The following is an 18,698-nucleotide window of genomic DNA, read 5'->3' on the forward strand; positions in this document are numbered from 1 at the left end:
TTATTGCAGGGGTTAGGTTCCAGGACCACCTGCAATAAATGAAAATCCGCGAAGTAGGGACACTATATTTATTTTAATATTTATACATTATTTTAGTAGTTATACACTATTTTAAGTCTTTATCAACCAATCATGTGTTGATAAATCGCCTCCTTCTCCTCCCGTTGCTGCTTGCGCTCCTTTTCTCTCCCTTCGGCTTCTCCTTCCTCCCTTCCTTAGGCTGTAAATTGTAAATTTTTATAATTTAGAATAGTCTTTTAGAATATATTGAAAAACTGCAAACCAGCGAATCCACAAAAAGTGAACCGCGAAGTAGTGAGGGAACACTGTAATTGTCATTAAAGTTGTCCCATTGGGTTATGATGGATGATTGGGTTATGATGTTCCACATCTGGTTCATATGAGACAGGTTGAGTTTTCCTTATCCGAAATGCTTGGGATCAGAATTGTTTTGGATTCTGGAATACCCATATTTCTGGATAAGGGAGGCTCAACCTGTATGCTACGGTGAGAATCATGGTGGTGAATTATGATGGTAGACTCATGGACTCTGTACGGACCTTTGTAGAATCCCTGAAGGTCATTGTGAAGGTCGGTTGCAGACCATCTGGCACTGCAAGGTCAGGCAATAGTACCCAGGTTAGGCCAGAGAACTTCTAGTCCGCAGCCACCCCAAAGCAAGCCCCAATACCTCCATTTTCTTGTCTAGTCCCTCACAAAATGTCCACAGGAAGGGACATTGCATCCCTTCCTGTCACTGTTTTGAGAAGGACTACAGAGGAAAACAGAGGTATGTGGGAGTAATATAGAGATCTGGAGAGATTTAAAATGTGGAGATTGGGCAGATCATTGACGGGGTTCCAGGGTTCACATGACACATTCCTGAGAAAAAGGAAAATGAGTGACCCTATCTCCACTCACACTCCAATGCCCCAGAACTGGCCATGTTGAGGCCCTGAAGCATGTAAAAGTTAGATTTGGGGTGGCGGGGTAGAACCAAAAGATAGGAAACACATAGCTACTTCCCAGAGGTATATCCCTACATGGAGGATTCCAACCATCGTATGATTCACTTCAGGGATTTTCCACTCTCATGGCCTCCATTGGCGCAAGCTTGTGTGTAGGCGATGACACCGTAACGGGGAAAAAAATGAGGAAATCTTTATTTTGCATCTCTTTCTCTTTCTGTTGCACTTGTACACATGTAAAATAAAATGCATATCTGTCTATCTATGTATATATATATTTATATATATATATATACATACACACCACAGCCTTGAGTGAATGATGAGGAAGCATTCTTGAACAAATGCCCCCCTTCCGTAAACATGGCATCGTGGGAGGGAAAAACAATGGTGGCGAAACTGGCAAACATCATTCAAGAACAGTTTCTAATTACACGCCACGCTTATCTGCTTTTTTTCCGTTTCTATATCTTTTTTTAAAAAAACAACACATTGTGAAAGTGAACTTGTCGCACCTCGTCGCTTGTTTCCTGTTTTATTTGACTTCCCCTCCCCTTTTCCAGTTTGAACCCTCTGCTTCGGGGAGAACGACCAACCGGGAGAGAAGCGTTGTTCCAAGGACCAAAAACAACAAATCAAACACATAGATTTCAGGAGGAGGGACAAATAAATTATATACAATTTTTGTTGGTTTGTGTGTGTGTGTCGGTGGGCGATTGGGGGGAGGGTCTTTTTCCTTTGTTTTAGGTCAAGAAAGGCATCCAGTTAACGGTTTGCGTCGCAAAGTTTTCTCCGATCGATCACGGCGTCCAGGGTGTGGTGGCGGTAGCGCAAATTATGGTCAGTTTTCCATTTCTTGGTTGGTTTTCTTTTTTTTTAAGCAAAAGTCTGGGGGTCGGGAGTATCGCGGCTCAAGGGAACGACTCGTTTTTGAGCACAAACAAAATCAGGGTCCACACCGAAGGCGGGATGAATATGCTCGGGATGAGCGGAGAGGTGGAGCTTTTTGCGGGCTGGGACATGCGGCACTGCGACCTCGACTTGTTCTTTTTGGAGCACCCTGGCCTCTTTTTGGTCGGGACTGTGGAGGGCTGAATGGGGCCTAGGAACTCGGGTTTCAAGTTGGTCAAGGGGGGATCCACCACGCTGGGGAAAGTCCCAAAGGGGGAGTCATTGATCTGCTTGTTGCTCCCGTTTTTGATGGGGTCCATCTCCCCTGGGTACTTGGTTTTGGCCATGTTCTCCTTATCCTTGAGCGGGTTGTTTGGGGAGGCCCGGCTACTGTGCGAAGAGGGACCCGCCTTGGCTTTGGCTTCATAAATAAAAGATTTATCCATTTCTGACTGGCAGCATTTTCGGGAGCTCTCCGGTAGGAGGAGAGGAGGGCCGGGCGTCGGCAGCTTGCCAGACCGGGTCTTGGTGCTGAAGACGCTGGTTCGGACCTGGTTGAAGGAGTCAAGGCAGCCTTCCAGGTCAGAGCTCTCCAGTCGCTTGAGGTCCCGTCCTGCCAGGTGGGCAGGCAGGTGGCACTCCAGCTCCGAAGAGGACCCCTTAAACTGTTGAAACCAATCCCAGAGGGACCGGGCTTGGCAGTCACACAACCACTGGTTGCCATTCAAACGCAGATACTGGAGGGACACCAGTGGCGTCATCGTCTCTCCCGTGAGCACTGTCAGGTTATTGTTAAACAGGTACAAGGTCAACACTTTCCCCAGGTCATGGAAAGCCCGACGGTGGACCACGCTCACCCGGTTCTGGTGCAAGAGCAGCCGGTCCAGGTTGGTCAGCCCTCGAAAGACATTCTCGGACAAGGTCTTAATTTTGTTTCCGTGCAAAAACAGATAGGTAAGGTTGGCCAGGTCCACAAAGGTGTCATCCTGGAGGTTCTGCAGGTTGTTGTCCTGCAGGTAGAGATACTGCAAGGAGAAAAGCCCTCGGAAGAGCTGTGTGGAGAGCTCCAAGAGTCCGCAGCGAGCGAGGTGCAACGTATGGAGCCGGACAAGGCCTCGGAAGGTGGACGGGGCAATGGACTTCAGGTTCATGTTGTCGCTCAGGTCTAGCTCCTCCAGCTTATCCAGTCCATAGAATGCCCCAGGCTCAATGATACTGATGTTGTTGGAATGGATCCACAGGATGGACATGTTGCGGCAGGAGGTGAAGCTGGTGGACCCGATCGTGGCGATTTTGTTGCTGTGGAGAAAGACCCGCTGAGTCTGGACGGGGATCTCGGTGGGGATGGCTGCGAGTCCTTGCAGCTGGCAGCTTATGGTGATCTTGGGCTCACTGTAACAGACACAAGCCCCAGGGCAAGGTCTCACTTCCGCCAGGAAGTTCAGGCAAAGTGCCACGATCAGCAGTTTGGTTCCTAAAAGGCAGACAAAAGGGAGGGGGGAAAGGCAAGAGAGAAAAAGAATACACAGATTAGGCTCTTGGTAACCACATTCTTCAGAGAGGCAACATTCATGGACACACCCCAGGATCCTAGCCTGCTCCAGGAGGCAGGCCTTTCACCTTGGCCAGGGGTGACCTGTGTCTCCGAGCACTTGTCCAATTTGTCTGGCTCCCTGTTAGCACCTTACCCGACCTGACGCTCCAAGCTTGGCCATCCCGCTGCCGCTGCACATTAAAGCATAATGAGGCATTAAAATGCATGAACAACATTACTGACCTCTCAAAGGAGATCACCTTTCCATCATGCACGGTACATGCTTGCACAGGTAGACATGCCCACGGCAAAAGTGCATGGAAAACAGAGACTGGCATCTCCCCCCACCCACCCCCAAATGTGGGAGAGAAAGAGCCAACGTATCAGGGAGGGAATCATTCTTAGAAGCAAGGATTAGAGCAGCTTTTGCAATTTTCTTCTAGCTGCGAGAAAGTCTTCAGAAACAGCACTGCTTTCTAAGTCTGTTTGCAATTTGGGGGTTAGTCTACGCAAAGTTTACGTGGGGCTGTTTTGTGCAGAATACAGCATTTGGACACAGAAAATGGCATTTTCTGTACACAAACCAGCATTTTCTGTGCCAAAAACAGAAACCGGCTTTTCCTTGTGTAAAGAATTCTGCTTTCGGTGCAAAACCACCATGTGCAAATTTTGCACAAAGGAAGTCCACTATTCCAAATATTCGTACGAGTCCTAGATTCTTCCCATCCAAGCATCTCAACCTTCAAGAAATGGCTCACGTCCTGTTGGTTATTCCCAACTAGCAAAAACCTATTCAATCAATTGTGAAATGGCAAACCAAAATATTAGTAAATGCCATTGATTCGATAGGTCTATGCTAATCTAGACAAACCAGAGGATTTAGGCCTATGTGGTTCTGCTCTACCCCAAAACCCCTGCAAAGAAGGAATAAAGGAGAAAAATCGATGGTGTCCTCCTATATTTCATAGTTGGCTCAAGGTCACCTTGGGTACATAATGGCTCACCAAGGATTTGAACCTGGATCCTTCTTACGTCCACATCAGGCGCTATTCCATCCCCTCTCTCTGCCAATTGCACACAGCTGTGAGAAGGAGAATTGTGTTTCCGCAAAAGTGTTGCAACCGAACACAGAGGAGAAGAGGCAGAAGCCCAAGCGATAAATCTCCCCATCCATACATTATTATCATTTGCTCTGTCAATAATATAGATATGGCTTGAATGTTTTGCTGGGGCAACGAGAACGGTACCAAGGGAACAATAAGATGGAAGAAGAGTCTCTCTTTGGAGTAATCAAAAGCTGGAAATCTCAACCAGAGCTGCAATCTTGTCATCATAACTCAGGCAGGGCAGTTAATAACGCTGCAAATCCAAGACCGACACATGTTTCTGATCCGGCTTCAGGAGGAGCTCTCAGGAGAGGGGGAGGGGTGGCACCTGCCTCTGACATGGGCCTGATCCATACCTGAAACACACAGGAGGACAAGACAGACAAGAGGGGGAAAGGTGGCTTGGTGATGCCTGCAATGTTGAGGGGATAGAGATGATGTCGAATGGGCCATTCGTTGCCTCTTCCCCCTCCAGTATTGGGAAGGAGGACACCACAGTCTGGGCTTGACTTCTGCTCTCTGTCCAAGAGTTGGGAAAGAATGGCCTGTGGGTTACCTGTGATGATGGGGATGATGATGATAACTGAAGGATGATGGGGAAAAACAAAGACTCTGGAGACCAGGGTCTGATTCCTCACTCCGCCATGGAAACCCAGAAAATCTCTGATCCAGAAAACACCATGAGATGTTTGCCTTAGGATCACCGTTAATGACAACAGCAACACTGGCATACTAAGACTTTCCCAAAACAACGCCCCACCTGCGTTTCAATTCAAGGCCCAGAAGAGCCAAGCATGGCTCTCTGACTCCTTGGATCTAGAATTCTGACTCTAGAACAGAGATGGAACTTGTAAGGATTGCATGTGGACCACAGCAGAAGCATCGAGAACTCAATACTCCACTTTTTCTTCTGACAAATACAAATCAGTGAAAGAAAAGCATTTAAAACTCCTACAACATACTGTTATAGGAAGAGGGCTACCTCCCAAATGTCAAGGACACCTCCCAATGCCTAATTGATGACCTTGAATCGCTTCCAGGCATGAGAACAGTAGTTATGATACTACAGTTGGAATATTGGAGGCATCAAAAAGCCATGGGTTCTAGACCAAGCTAGAACTTAACTTATCCTCATCCTCCTTGTTTGTATCTCCCCTGAAAGATATCCTTTCTTTCCAAGTTGTTTTTCCAACCCTCAAAACTTGACAAGCTCTCTCCGAGGTCAACAAGCACCTCTTCCATTGGGCGAAGTTAACACGAATGCTCCACTTCTTGGAGCTGTCACTTCCCTCCCAGGGCTCAGCTTTGAATGGCTTGTTTGTTCTTCCCCAGCTTTTCTGAAAAGCCCGTTCCCTCCTCCCGTCCACCGGCCGGCTTCCCCTTTGCCATCTCCAAAGTGTCGGATGACTCAGAGAACTGGGAAGCAATTAGAGCAGCTCCGTTATCAACCTTTCCGCTGGTCCCAGCACGATGGCATTGTCAGACATAGCAATTAGAAGGAAAAGGCTCCAGGGACCACTAATAGGCCCTCCGCACACTTCCCTTCCCCTTCTCCTGAAATCCAGAGGCCCAAGCAAAATGCAATTTTCTGCTGTTTGCCAAGGCCTGGCCTTTCCTCCCCCTGCAGCTTGCCTCTTGGTTCTATTGATTTGGAGATATGATAATGCAGCTTTCCTTTAGAGAAGGGTCAATAATCATTAGAATTCTCCCCTGCCTGGACATAAAGGAGAGGAGACGCAGCTCAAAGCCTTTTGCTGAGTCAAACAGCATTGGCGTGCCTTTGTCTCTGTGGGGAGGAATAAAAAGCCAGGCCGTTGCTCTTTGAAAGGCTGGCAGCCTGCAGTTTTCAGCGTGTTGTTTGCTCTGAAGCTATGGGGCAGTGGGGGGACCCAAGAAGCAAAGCGCTACATGCCCCAAAGAGTCCTGGAAGGAACTGTCCAGGGCACAGGGCCCAATCTGCCCCAAAGAGACCTTGGGATGTTGAGTCCCATTTGCCCCAAAGAGATCTCCGGATATTGAGGCCTATCTGCCCCAAAGACACCTCAGAAAATCGACACCTATATGCCCCAAAGAGATCTCTAGATGTTGAGTCCCATTTGCCCCAAAGAGATCTCAGGATGTTGAGACCTATCTGCCCCAAAGAGATCTCTAGATGTTGAGACCTGTCTGCCCCAAAGAAACCTCAAGACCTTGAGTCCCACCTGTTCCAATGAGACCTCAGGATGTTGAGTCCCATCTGCTCCAATGAGACCTCAGGATGTTGAGATCTATCTGCCCCAAAGAGACCTTAAGACGTTGGGTCCCATCTGCCCCAAAGAGACCTCAGGATGTTGAGTTCCATCTGTCCCAATGAGACCTCAGGATGTTGAGATCTATCTGCCCCAAAGAGACCTTGAGACGTTAGCTCCCACCTACCCCAAAGAGACCTCAAGATATTGAGTCCCATCTGTCCCAATGAAACCTCCGAGAATTTTGGGGTCGCAAATGTACCACGCTAAGCTCTCCCACATCTTTACACGGTACTGAAAGTGATCCCTTTGCCCTGCTGGACTCAGCCCCGACTTTGCCGAGCCTCATTTGCAAGCGGAGCTGACAGCCCCGCTTTGCATGGATCGCTCTTGTCGAGTAATAAGTGTCAGCCCCGTATTTAATTCCTTATTGATTAACTTCCACATCAAACTTGACGTTGTTGCTTTTTTTCCAAGGGTCAGTGGCAGGCTAAACGGATTGTCCCGTCGCATGGAGATGTTTCGGAACAATTCAGTTGCAGCTCCCTGGTCCCTATGCAGTGGAGCAGTAAGGTGTCAAGGTTCAGTCTAGCAAGGTGCTGAACCTATTTCGGAGATAGCCCTAGAGCAGGCATGGGCAAACCTGGGCCCTCCAGGTGTTTTGGATGTCCACTCGCACAATTCCTAACAGCCTCAGGCCCCTTCCTTATGTAGCAAACCTGTTTTCTGGACAGTAAACCTGTACCTTGTGCAAAAGAGTCCACAGAGATATACTCTCCCCTGCATGGTAGGGTTCCTGCCACAACACTTTGGGACCTTCCGAAATGGAGAGGATATTGCAGAGGGATGGATTCATTTTCTCCAGCAGTAGGGAGAAAACTACCTTAATTACTCATCCCCGGGAGGATGAAATAGTCGAGGATTTACAGCCCTGCCTCCAATGCTCAGGGCCATTATACGCCTACCGACATTTAATAAACTGGGCGACTTGCAGGAGCAGCTGCGGAAAGAAAGGAGGGAGGGTGGCAAGGAGGGGAGGAGGAGAATCCTGTCTCGCTTCTCCATGCCAAGGTGGGCACCTCGACGGATGCCTGGTCGGTGGCAGCTATGGTGTTGCAGCCAAAAAAAAAAAAAGGCTTAATCAAGTTCCCCTGGAGTTGGAATCTTAAAGCAAGACTGTGGTGGTTTGGAAATGGAAGTGCCACCATTTGTAGCCATGGACGTTCCCCCACTCAAATGTGGTGCCCGTTTGCCATCTCAACCAGGGAAAATCTAGAAAGTTGACTCTCTTTGCCCATGCTCTCTTCCGCGTCTTGCCCTCTCCAACCAAATATATACATAGGGCTGGCATGGGCAAACTAATGCCTGAGGGCTGGATGCAGCCCCCGGGGCGCTTACCTCAGGCCCTCCTCATTTACCCTGTCCTTTTGGCATAAGGACACGGCGGCCCACAGCAGCTGAGAGCCCTCCGGAGAGCTCTCAGCCACTGCATGTCTCGCCCTCCTCCCGATATAAGGACGGTATGAGCAGCCCCATCCTTATGCCGGGAGGACAGCTCAAGGAAGGCACATGGCGGCTGAGAGCGCTCCGGAGGGCTCTCAGCCACCATGTGCCCCTGATCCTCGGGCTGTCTTCTTGACATTATGCCAGGAGGAAAGTGAGACATGCAGTGGCTGAGAGCGCTCTGGAGGGCTCTCAGCCACTGCATGTCTCACTTTCCTCCTGGCATAATGTCAAGAAGACAGCCCGAGGATCGGGGGAGTAGGATCAGGGCAGTCGGCGCATGTCCCATCTTCCTCCTGGCAAAAGTTCTTATGCTGTGAGGACAACCTGAGGATGACCCAGGCCCTGCCCTGGCCCCTCCTGGCCCCGCCCTCTTCCGGGCCCTACCCCTTGCCCCCCCCCCCCCCATTTTGGCCCTTAGGTTGAAAGATAAGCCTAGTTTCTAAAGAGAGTTGGGATGGCTTTAGAGAGCAACCTGACAACCTCCATATCCAACATATAATATATTTTGATGCATGTTGTGTTTCTTTGCTTTGTGAACCTCTTGGGGCAGAGAATTGTCCTCTTGTTCCCCACAAAGCACCAGGCAAGGGGGGGAAAGAGCGTTGCTTAATTTGAAACCCTGTTTCAGTGAGAACATGCTCCCCATACACATACCCCATTCCTGGCTGTTTTCCCCCCGAATGCAGAAGGAAATTGTTTGAGTGGATTATTGCTTTTAATGAGGTTGAAGGAGGAGTTGACTGAGTCTGATTGTTTAAATCCTGAACAAACTACCCAAATGGGATTACGGTAATAGCTAGATTCATCATCCTCAAACATTGCGTTTGTAAAACAATTGAACCCAACAGAATGGATCGGCAACTGACGTTTGGAGAAATAGTTCAAGGAAAAGGAAAGGCACAGTCATGAAACTATTGGCTGAAAGGTAGGGCTGGCATTCAATTGGTGACTTCTCTGACCCCTTGAACCTTGAAGAGATGAAATATGGGGACTAGCAGGGTTTTCCTTTCCATGTAGCACTACATTTGTACCATTTGACTTCAACCATTCCTTTCTTTCTTGGAAGTCGCATGACTGACAGCCAATAACTCGTAGACCGGCATTGGTCAAGAGTCCACCTCTTTGCGTAGCATTGGCCTGATATCTCTTAGTGCTCTCCCATTCTAGCAGTAAACAGACCTAAAACTGCTCAGCATCTGAGATCAGAGGGGACCTGGGACCTGTAAGGTATTTAAGATGTCTTACCCATGCATGAGGTCCTCTCCAGAAAGGGTTGGTAGAACTATGGGAGAACATTGGCATTCGGTTTGGGGTTGCAGATGCCAAACCAGAGCTTTGTGGATGTGATAACACTTGTGAATGGACATGTATATTTGGTAGCAGATTTGAGTGCATGTTCCAGTGTTCAGTGTTGCCCTGTATGTGGCAATTGACACTCTGCAATGCCCAAGTAAGATCTCAGACTGAACCTTCTGAGGTTGTCCACCTGACCGCAACTAGACTTAGAACTGAGGCATTTGCATTTGGATGAAAACCACCCCGGTGTCCATTTTGTTCAATTCCATGACACAGCTCACAATGATGTGAAGTGGGCAATGGGCGCATCCAAGGGGAACCCCTAAGGCCTACCTTGGGAGGAAAGCCACACATGAGGCATTGTCCTCCAAAAATGTGCCCCTAAGGCAGTGGTTCTCAACCTGTGGGTCTCCAGATGTTTTGGTGTTCAACAGCTGCTAAACTGGCTGGGATTCCTGGAGTTGTAGGCCAAAACACCTGGGGACCCACAGGCTGAGAACCACTGTCCTAAGGAAACATGGTGTACACATATGCATGGGATCAGAGCGATGCATGTCAAAATGCACACTGAAAAGAAAAAGGAACAAAATGAAGTTGAGTGGGGAATTGTTAAAAAAAGAAAGAAACCTGAGCAGAATGGACACTGACAGATTCATTTATTCGTATTCTAGGAAAGTAACATATTGCTGACCTCCTGGAACCTGGACCATGTTCTGAGTAGTGTTTGACAGACCTCCTTCCTTTTATGTTGTGACCGCAGGAGGAAGAAAAGGACAACGGGGGAGAGGAGAAGGATCTATTAACAGGGAGCAAGCCAAGTCACCATGGGTCATGCTCATAAATCCATGGATTTAGGACATGGGTGACAACACAACAGGGTTATTCCTGATGGTGTCCAAGAAAGCCAAAATGTCTCCGAGGAAGAACCCGGCACTTCATTCCAGGAGTGCTGGTTTCTTTCCCCCCAGTGATGTTAACACGACATGCCGAGCGCAAAGAGAATCTGAAAATGCTTTTAAATCACGACGGCAGAGAGTCAGGGCATCGTTGGGCACAGCCACCATCCTCCCCTTGACAGAACACGAGTAAGGAGACAAAACTGTCATTCAGAGGCACTAAAAGCATCCTGGAACTCAACTAGAGGCACGTCTTGGAGTCATCCTATGTTTAGGCCCGCCGCCTCTGCTCTCACTTTCCTCCTCTGTTTGTTGAGCTCACGAGAAGGGATGAGCCTTAAGAAAGGCCAACGAGGACTAATACTACATTAGAGCTTCAACAAGTGGCAAAGCTTTCTTGACATTTATACAGCTGTATTATGAAGGGAGTCTGGGCGTTTTTACCTTCTCTAGCAGGGTTTACAGAAGATCAGCGGAGAAGAGTCACTGTTTGGGGAAGGCTCAGGTCTGCTGCAGGACAACCCGTCCTCTCTCTCTTTGGAGAACTACAAATGGCACCAGAGGCATTTCATGCTCTCAGGTTGCCTCCCAGCCATCTCCTTGCCACCCTTCCCATTTAATGCCCATGGCGATGCCCGTACCACAAGGCTCGGCAGATTAGGGAGTGGGATGGCACACAACAAACTAGTGAATTGTTCATGAAGGCCATGGTACCATCAAAGCAGTGGGGAAGAATGGGTTGCTTCCAAAGGTCTACAGAAATCCTCCAAACCTATGGACATGAATCTTGTTTGCCAATCCTGACTACAGTTGAATTCATTGTTGAGCCAACCAATTGGTGCATCTAGTTAAGTTAATGGCTTTCATAGGTCTAGTTCCCAAGCTCAGGTTCTCCAGGAATTTTGGACATCAGCCCCCAGAATCCCCAGAATTCCCAGAAATCCAAACCATTGTCACGACTTAGGGGCCAATTCCACCCAACGGCCACCTTCCATTCCTGAAAAGAAAACTCGAATCCTTTGGTAGCATGACACTAGCATAACTCCGTGTTAGATCCAAGAGCAGAAACGACCAGCTCAGATCCAGGACTGAGACATAACTATGGGTTGGAAAAGGCTGGACCAGCTTCACTCAACCCTTTATGTTCTCCAGAAAATAGAAAATGGCCTTTCGAGGGGGCTGCATGACTTGAAAGGCAGATTGGGGGCAGGGAGGTTGGTTGTTACACCATAAACGTAAATTGTATGTTATAGGTCAAACTTACAACATCGTAACCACCGGTTAGGTTCCAGTCTACCATCTATAGAGGTGAAAGTCATCACTTTGGCATAACACGTGTATTTACTGATGAAATTATGTTACACTTCCACTGTCCAGCCCATAGAGCACAACAGCATTGAGTAATACACATGCTCGGTGATGCTTGATGCTCCTCCCCACGTGGGATGGTTCCACAGAAGGAACTCTGCTTCCACTACGGTCCACTGGACATGACCATTGTGCATTATCCAAAGCAACTCAACAATATTCTCTTTGCATGCATAACGTGGCATCCGCCTCTACATGTCACTAACCGGATGCCAGCCAAATGTCCACGTCTGCCACTCAGATCCGACCGCCAGAGCCATGGATTCAGAATCCTAATTTCCAGATTGAACGGGAAGCGAAAACCTTCATAATTGGACGGCTTTTAGGCTCGTTGGCATCCCGGCCTTCCGCGCTCTTGGCAGGCGTCAACGCCGCGATCCCGTCAGCTGCCAAGGCAAAATGCCGCCACGCTATCTGCTCTCAAACACTGTCAAATATTAGAACACTATTATTCATCAACGCTACAACGCCATTCAACGCCGCCTTCCAATATCAACATGTTTGCCGGAGATGGGGAGATGATTGGAAATGAGAACCCCCATGGGGGGATTTCGAGAGAATCCTCAACCCGATGCAGCCATTTTCCAGGCAAACAATGCGCGCACAACAATTCCTTTGCGCCGGTAACAAATACAATTCAAGAAGGCAGCTCCAGCAAGGGCAACATCCTGCCCATTCTAATGAAAAGCAGAAGGGTTATTCTCTAAGCTGGCACGGCACATTGGCAAAGACCCTGCTCTGGAGTTGCATGGCGCAAATCGCCGTGTGTGGAATTGCGCATTGATTAGGTTATGCAATGCTTCTGTCGAACAGCAACACTGTAGAACGAACGCAGTTGGACACTACTTTAACTGCCATGGCTCAATGCTATGGAATCATGAGAGCTGTAGTTTTACAAGGTCCATTGCACACAATGGGATACTCTGCACATTGGGATTACTGTCCTATGGTCCCAATGGCACAGCGATGTCTCTGCTCCCTTCCAGACAATGCAAACAAGTGAGGAATTCTGAAATTCTGCCCTATGCAACAGTAAGTCCCTTTGCCATGACATGGCTTGCTTCCCAACAGGATGCTAGCCTATGCTTTTCAATTAACATTTGGTTTGTTTTTGATCGATAGGTGGTTTAGCTAGTATTTTGTTGCTTTTGCAAACTGTTATGAACCCCTCTCTTGTAGGAGAAGGCAACGCTTGAGGAGAGAGACACAGAACCGAGGCTTTGGACTCCGGTTTCCTTCCAGGGCCCGCTGGAATCCTGCAACAATCGATGAAGGCTCTGGGAAGAACAGAAGTGCTGCTTTGCCGCCGCTGTCCAAACCATTTGTTCTCTGCTGCTTAAGAACTCCAGAGAAAGAGAGATTTTGGCTTTGTGCAGATGCAGCTCCGCATAAAAACCAAGGCGTTTGCTCACACATGAGACTTCCTCAAAGCAGCCGGCGCTTCAGTCGGCTTGACATACAAATATCAAATCTACATGGGCCCAAATCCTCATTACTTTCTCATTTTTTTAAAAAAAAAAATCTTGCCTTGAAGTGAAACGATAACGCAGGGACTGCTTGGGCAAAGGAGCCTGGCACATCTTGTCCCAACCTCCCTCATCGAAAATATACTGAACATCGACTGTTTTGCAGTCAGGAGGCAATGAAGATACGCAGTAGTTACACCATAGATGGAAGCAGGAGTTCAAACTAGGTGTATATAGACACATTGAGGATGAGACCCAACACTGAATCCATGGAGCATATTTGGGCCCAAGGGTCAAACTACACAATGCATTATGCACCGTGAACTTAACGCTGGGCCTTATGATCTATACACATAATCTATATATATGAAAGAGTGATGGCATCAGGGCAGTGGACAAAACAACAAAACTACAGGCCCCCCAACCTTGAAATTTGACAACACAACTCATCATTTACGGCTCTAGGTTGATACAACAAAAAAGAAAAGAAAAATAAAGTCCTAATTACAGGGAGAGGAATAATAGTTTTTATCCAATTGCTGCCAGTTTAAAGGCTAAACTCCGCCCACTTGGTCTCCTAGCAACCTCCTCAGCCCAGGGGACAGGCACAGTTAGGCCTCACTTAGGCCTCTTCCACAGATTATCAGTTTTTAACTGGATTATATGGCAGTGTAGACTCAAGGCCCTTCCACACAGCTATATAACCAATTTATAATCTTATATTATCTGCTTTGAACTGGATTATCTTAACTCCACACTGCCATATAATCCACTTCAGTGTGCAGTCGGACACAACTGGACTTAATGTCAGGAGAAAACCTTGACCCTTTACCTTAACTACCACCAATTCCTCAATACTTTATTTCCCATACCACCAGACTTCGCCACAGCAACGCGTGGCCGGGCACAGCTAGTAAATACATATGTGTGGTTGGGGTGTCCACACACACAGACAAGCTCCCACTGCCACAAATTGCTATAGCTCCCACAATGCAAGAGCCACCAATGACTCTCCTTCCGATGACATTGCAGGTTATAGAGAGCGCCGTGAACATGTCCAAGAGCATGCTCACAAGGGCACCCAACCTCAACTGAAAGTCTGATAAAGAGGCTGAAACTTTCTTCCCAGCTGTTCATTTTTTCAAGATTTGTCCTAGAACATGAAGGCTAAAAATAAGAGCGGGGAAAGGGGAGGACTCTGATGGTCCAAGGCTAAGCCTGATCTGTGTAATCTTAAAAAGGAAAGGACCCGTGCACCATGTATTTACCTGAGAAATTCAGGACAGGTTATTCCTAGTGTTGCAGCCCACAGCAGAATATGGAATTTCCTACCATAAGAAGAATATAGATATCTAGTTGGCCACCATGGTCTTAGAGGAGCGCTATTGGTTGTTGCCAATGGCTATCAGATTGACTTCAATGCATGCTGACCCTATGAAGGAAAGAACACTAAGAGCTTTCACCCACAACTGTCCTGCTCCGATTGTCAAAACTCAAGGTCATGGCTTGCTTGGTTGAGTCTATCTACCGGTGATGTGGTTTTCCTCTTTTCCTACTGCTTCCATGTTACCATGAACTATTTCTATGGCGTCTCATGATATGTCCAAAGTATGAGAGACTCCGTAACACCATTTTGGCTCCTAGGGATCATTTGGGTTTGATTTGCCCTTGGACCCATCAATGTACTTGCTGGTAGTCCATGGTATTTCTAGAACTCTCCTTCAGTATGATCAGGAGAACTTTTTGGTTTAGAAGTCACCCGACATCCCAGCTAATTTCGGGGGTCCAGAAGAGCACCCACGGTATGAGTTGGAGTGTACTTCATCTTCCAATCTCGGGGAGAGGAACGATTTCACGCCCCATTTCTATCATTTCCCCCTCTCTGTTTGTGCACACATTGCAATTATTCAAGGAATGCAGGCAAGCAGAGGAGGGTGCTTCTGAAATTAATTACTTTCCAACTCATTTGTTCAAGAGCTACACTGGGAACATGGGAAGAATTACAACCTTAATTAGGGAGTAAACGACCCCTAACTCATAACAATGGTCTCCAGGCTTGGGGAGCCATTTGCTAATAATAATGAAATGCATCCCGGCTTTATTGCGAAACCTAACAATGGAAGGCAGAGGCACACACCAGCTGGAAATTGGTAGCCGCATGGGGGAATGGCAATCATCTTTTCCCCAGATGAAGTCTGGGACCGGGACCGGCCTCAGAAGAAACCAGGAGAGGGAAGGGCCTTTTGCGACCGTTTTCAAGGACATTTTTGGTTCTTACTCCTAACACTGAGACTGGAACTGGCATGGGCCTGGGAAAAGAGAAGCAAAGTATCCAAGACAGGCGATGATTCTAAATGGGAGGGAGGGAGGGAATGGAAGAAGCTAACTTTCAGAGTCAAACACTAATTAATGGAATTAATGATCACACCTACAAATGCGATTTGAATGCGATTTCCTGCTTCTTAGCAGGGGGTTGGACTAGATGGCCCATGTGGTCTCTTCCAACTCTACTATTCTATGATTCTATGATTCTATGAAATGTATAATCTGGAGTTACGCATATATATTCAGGATCCCAATCATAACAATAGCCTAGGAAATCCACTGGGATTGTAAAAGTCCCCCAATTTGGCCTTACTAGGCATCAGCCACTGCAAGCGATGGAGGTCTGTTCTCCTGCTGTTTGGGATGTAGTAGACTAATTTTTCCACCAGCAATCCCTAATGCAAGGAGAAATTGAGAAAGGGAACGTTATTCCAGTTGTCACACCAATGATCATTCTTGGGAAGGATCAGAAATAGCTGTCTGCTCAAGAGGAGAACAGATCCCTGTTGCTCAGTGCTGCTGCTACCTTAGAGGTCAGGCCAGGTGACACTCCTAGGTTTGGGATCTATAACTAAGTAGATGATTTCGAACCTACCAAAAATAAAGCCCAAATCAGGTCCCGTTCCTCCCCTCTTTTTTTTTTCTTGGTGCCTAGCATTTAACAATAGTCAAGATGTGGTAAACGGAGAGGAAACGTAGCACAAGCTTTCAGCAAGGCTGCTGAAATCTAATCAATGATTGATGAGGGATTTCTTCTTTTTAAAGGTGCCTGCTAATGTTTGTCTCCCGCAACGAGACAGAGAATAATGGGTCCTCCCTTCACCCTGTCACTCAGCATCCAGCCTCTGCCTTCCCCCCTCAGAGCTTCCTGAAGGTCATTCTGGGTAAATGCATACCAATGAGGACACAGACAAATGAGCAAAGCTCATTTGAATGCACTTTCTCCCGATGCATTCAGCAAACAACTTGGGAAGCTCACCTTTAATCATCTTTCATTCCTCAGCGTCTGCCAAAAAATAAAAGCAAAGGGCCGCCACGGGGAAAGTATAAAGGCCAGGTTGCCCCTCCAACTCACCAAGTATTGGCATGTTGTGCCAAGCTATTTCCCAGAAGCAGAGCATTTAGCATGGGCCCACATCCTAAGCAGGATCATGAGGAACATCACCAGACTAAACCAGCAACCTTCTCCAGAAAGGGACAGCTTTAAGGGAGGAATACCTTCTGCTTCCATATCATGGTCTACACTGCATGGGCATACTTCCTAACCAGGATCATAAGATGCATCACCAAACAAAATCAGGACCACCTCGTGGCGGAATGCCCTCTGACATGCCCTCTGATGCCACATTGTGGTCAACATTACATCACATTGCGAATAAGTAGCAGAGGTGCCACGTAACCCTTCTAGAGAATTGCAAAGACATCTAACAGAACATCGGTAAGTGTCCCTTGGGTTCTACCATTGCACTTTGGTACTTCCTAGTGGACACCCCAATGGGCATCCATCCCAATTCACAACAGTCTCTTGGATGGCTCCATTACATGGTAACATAATAGCATTTTCTTCCTGAATGTGAACATTATTGCAACCGTGCAATTCCATTTCTCAGCAGCATATATGAATCCTAGCCAAGGTGATGCCAAGAATGCCTGCCACTTGAAATATATTTTCCATAGACAGAGGAGAGCTAAACCATAACCCAGTGGGTATCTTGCACATATGTCAGTTCCCTTATGGAAGCAGCAGAGCAGCCACATTCAACTGAACCATTGCCAAAGCGGAGTTGCGCACAATTGCTATTGTGCATGAGTGTCCATTCAACATTGCCCACAGATGCTCCTTTGGATGGCTCAGTTCAGTCGCTCCACATCACCATTCAACCCAAGGCTCATATCGTCCACATGTGAACATATTCACCCCTCAACTGGTGTAGGATCTTGGCCTGAAATTGTTTCAACAAATAATCATCATCTCTTATTTTTACTGAAGACAATATAAAGATGGGAAGCAAGAACAACAAATCCCTTGACAGCGGCATCTATTTTGGGAACACTCAACTTTCAGTCCCAAGCCCCTGGTTTGAGAGCGACGTTTTTGAGGAGAAGAGGATTGTTTATTTGAGGGAAGGATCTGGCACTTTCATTCCCTGGGAGGCCCTGGGAATGAAAGTGCCCCTTCTCTCTCTCTCTCTCTCTCTCATCAAAAAGTGCCATCTCACCTGCCGTGGCAAAGCATTCATCTTCAACACCCATCCTTAGAACATGCCAATTTAGTCAGATGATGTGAGAAACAGTTCAGTGCCAATGAGGGGGGATGCGGGAGGGCAGCAAGGCGTTCTCCACAAAGCGATGGAGACCTGAACCCCCCTCCGCTTTGAAGTGCTTGTTATCACCGTTGTGGCAGCAGCTGCTGTATTCTTTATAAGGCCGGAAACGAGACTCGGAGGAGTTGAGAATGGCTCAAATCCACTTCTTTCTTCTTGACAGGTTGACAGGTTGATTGCTGGCAAAGCGGATGTCCAAAGCACTTTGGTGGGGGGGGGGTACAAGTGGTAGATGGCCAAAAACATCTGTGGACCCCAGGTTGAGAACCACTGCTGTACTGGATGGACCCTTGGTCTGATCCATAGGAGCATGGAGTTGGAGGAGACCACAAGGACCATCCAGTTCGAGTCCATTCTGCAAGACCAGGCCATTCTTTCTTACATTAGTAGAGGAGTTGCCCATCTCTGGATTGAGATCAGAAGAGACCCCATTTTTAAAAAAGTTCCGCCTCCTGGATGGTCAACTTTACTTGGGACCATTGTCCCTGATGCAGTGACATAGACAAATTCCTTAACTCAGAGTCTCCCTTTGATCCGCACCATTCGCTTTTTGTATTGAGTCTGGTGGGCAAAGTTCAAAAGTTGAAACACCGTTTTTCAAGAGGTAGCTATCTTTCTTTGGTTGCATTTAAAGATAGGTTTTAATGGATTTTTGGATTTCTGCTAAATGGTTTCGGCATGGCTGCTTGACTAATTCTGATAAAATACGGTGATGAGATATTTTCCATGGTTGTATACACAGCTGCTCAAGGAAAGTAAGCAATCGGGTGTTATTTATGAATCTCTCGCA

At 47.4% G+C, this 18,698-nt stretch overlaps 1 protein-coding gene across 2 annotated transcripts in view; it reads right to left on the reverse strand.

The window, feature by feature from the left end:
* Positions 1 to 1,141: 1,141 nt before the first annotated feature.
* rtn4r (reticulon 4 receptor) overlaps positions 1,142 to 18,698 on the reverse strand; it is a 57,559-nt gene continuing 40,002 nt past the window's right edge. For both annotated transcript variants that reach the window (XM_008119803.3, XM_062958432.1), the window contains exon 2: positions 1,142 to 3,333. In XM_008119803.3, the coding sequence (XP_008118010.1) occupies positions 1,880 to 3,333 (1,454 nt within the window). In that variant the 3' untranslated portion in view covers positions 1,142 to 1,879. The remainder of the gene's footprint in view (positions 3,334 to 18,698) is intronic.

The sequence above is a fragment of the Anolis carolinensis genome, chromosome X (assembly GCF_035594765.1).
Source record: "Anolis carolinensis isolate JA03-04 chromosome X, rAnoCar3.1.pri, whole genome shotgun sequence".
Lineage (NCBI taxonomy): Eukaryota > Metazoa > Chordata > Lepidosauria > Squamata > Dactyloidae > Anolis > Anolis carolinensis.